General features: G+C 52.5%; 1 protein-coding gene across 1 annotated transcript in view; it reads right to left on the minus strand.

Moving 5' to 3' along the window:
* Window positions 1-533: 533 nt before the first annotated feature.
* Window positions 534-695, minus strand: part of PHALS_10708 (uncharacterized protein) — a gene marked incomplete at both ends in the record, with an annotated part of 690 nt that continues 528 nt past the window's right edge. The window contains one exon of the mRNA XM_024726180.1: window positions 534-695. This exon is cut by the window's right edge and continues 528 nt beyond it. Coding sequence (XP_024576883.1) covers window positions 534-695 — 162 coding nt within the window.

Raw genomic sequence — 695 nt, forward strand, 5'->3', positions numbered from 1 at the left:
ACAGCGTCACAAGACGGTTAAATGTTGCCGGTGCATTTGACAGCCCTTGGGGCATCACCAGTTACTCCCAGAGCGCTCAAAGTGCTCACCGCCGTTAGCGGAATAACACTCGCTCTGATGAGCAATTGGTAATACCCATCGACCAAGTCGAGTTCACTGTACTTCGTACATCCCACCATGTTGTTTTGAACGATACGCCACTTGCCGTTCGGCTTTCGAACACAAAATGTGGGTGTCAAATGGGGATACTTGCTCTCACGTACCACCCCTGCGTGCTTCGCACGGAATAAGGCGTCGATGACGTCGCACTACTCCTTGGACAGGGTCCATTGGCGTGTCACGCAGTTTTTGGATCCCGAAACCAGGTAAATCTCGTGACGCACACCCGGTCCGGAGGTAGGACCGAAGGCGGGTCTTTGGAGACGACGTCTTGAAATTTCTTTACCAAAGGTTAGTACGGATCCTAGAAATTCCGCAGGATCGACGATCCACTTCGTGCGTTCAGCACTCTATTGGTGCCCTCCAAGACAGCTTCATCTAGAACCGATGACGAGTTTATCTCCTTGTCCGGTCGTAAAATGACCACTTCGGCGAAGCCTATCATCAAGGAAGGCACTGCCGAACTCTTCAAGGAACGTCTCGTCCAGCTCATGAAGAGCATCTACTGCAGGCATAGCCTCGAGGCGGACGTCGCC

The sequence above is a fragment of the Plasmopara halstedii genome, assembly GCF_900000015.1.
Source record: "Plasmopara halstedii genome assembly, contig: Scaffold_525, whole genome shotgun sequence".
Classification (NCBI taxonomy): domain Eukaryota; phylum Oomycota; class Peronosporomycetes; order Peronosporales; family Peronosporaceae; genus Plasmopara; species Plasmopara halstedii.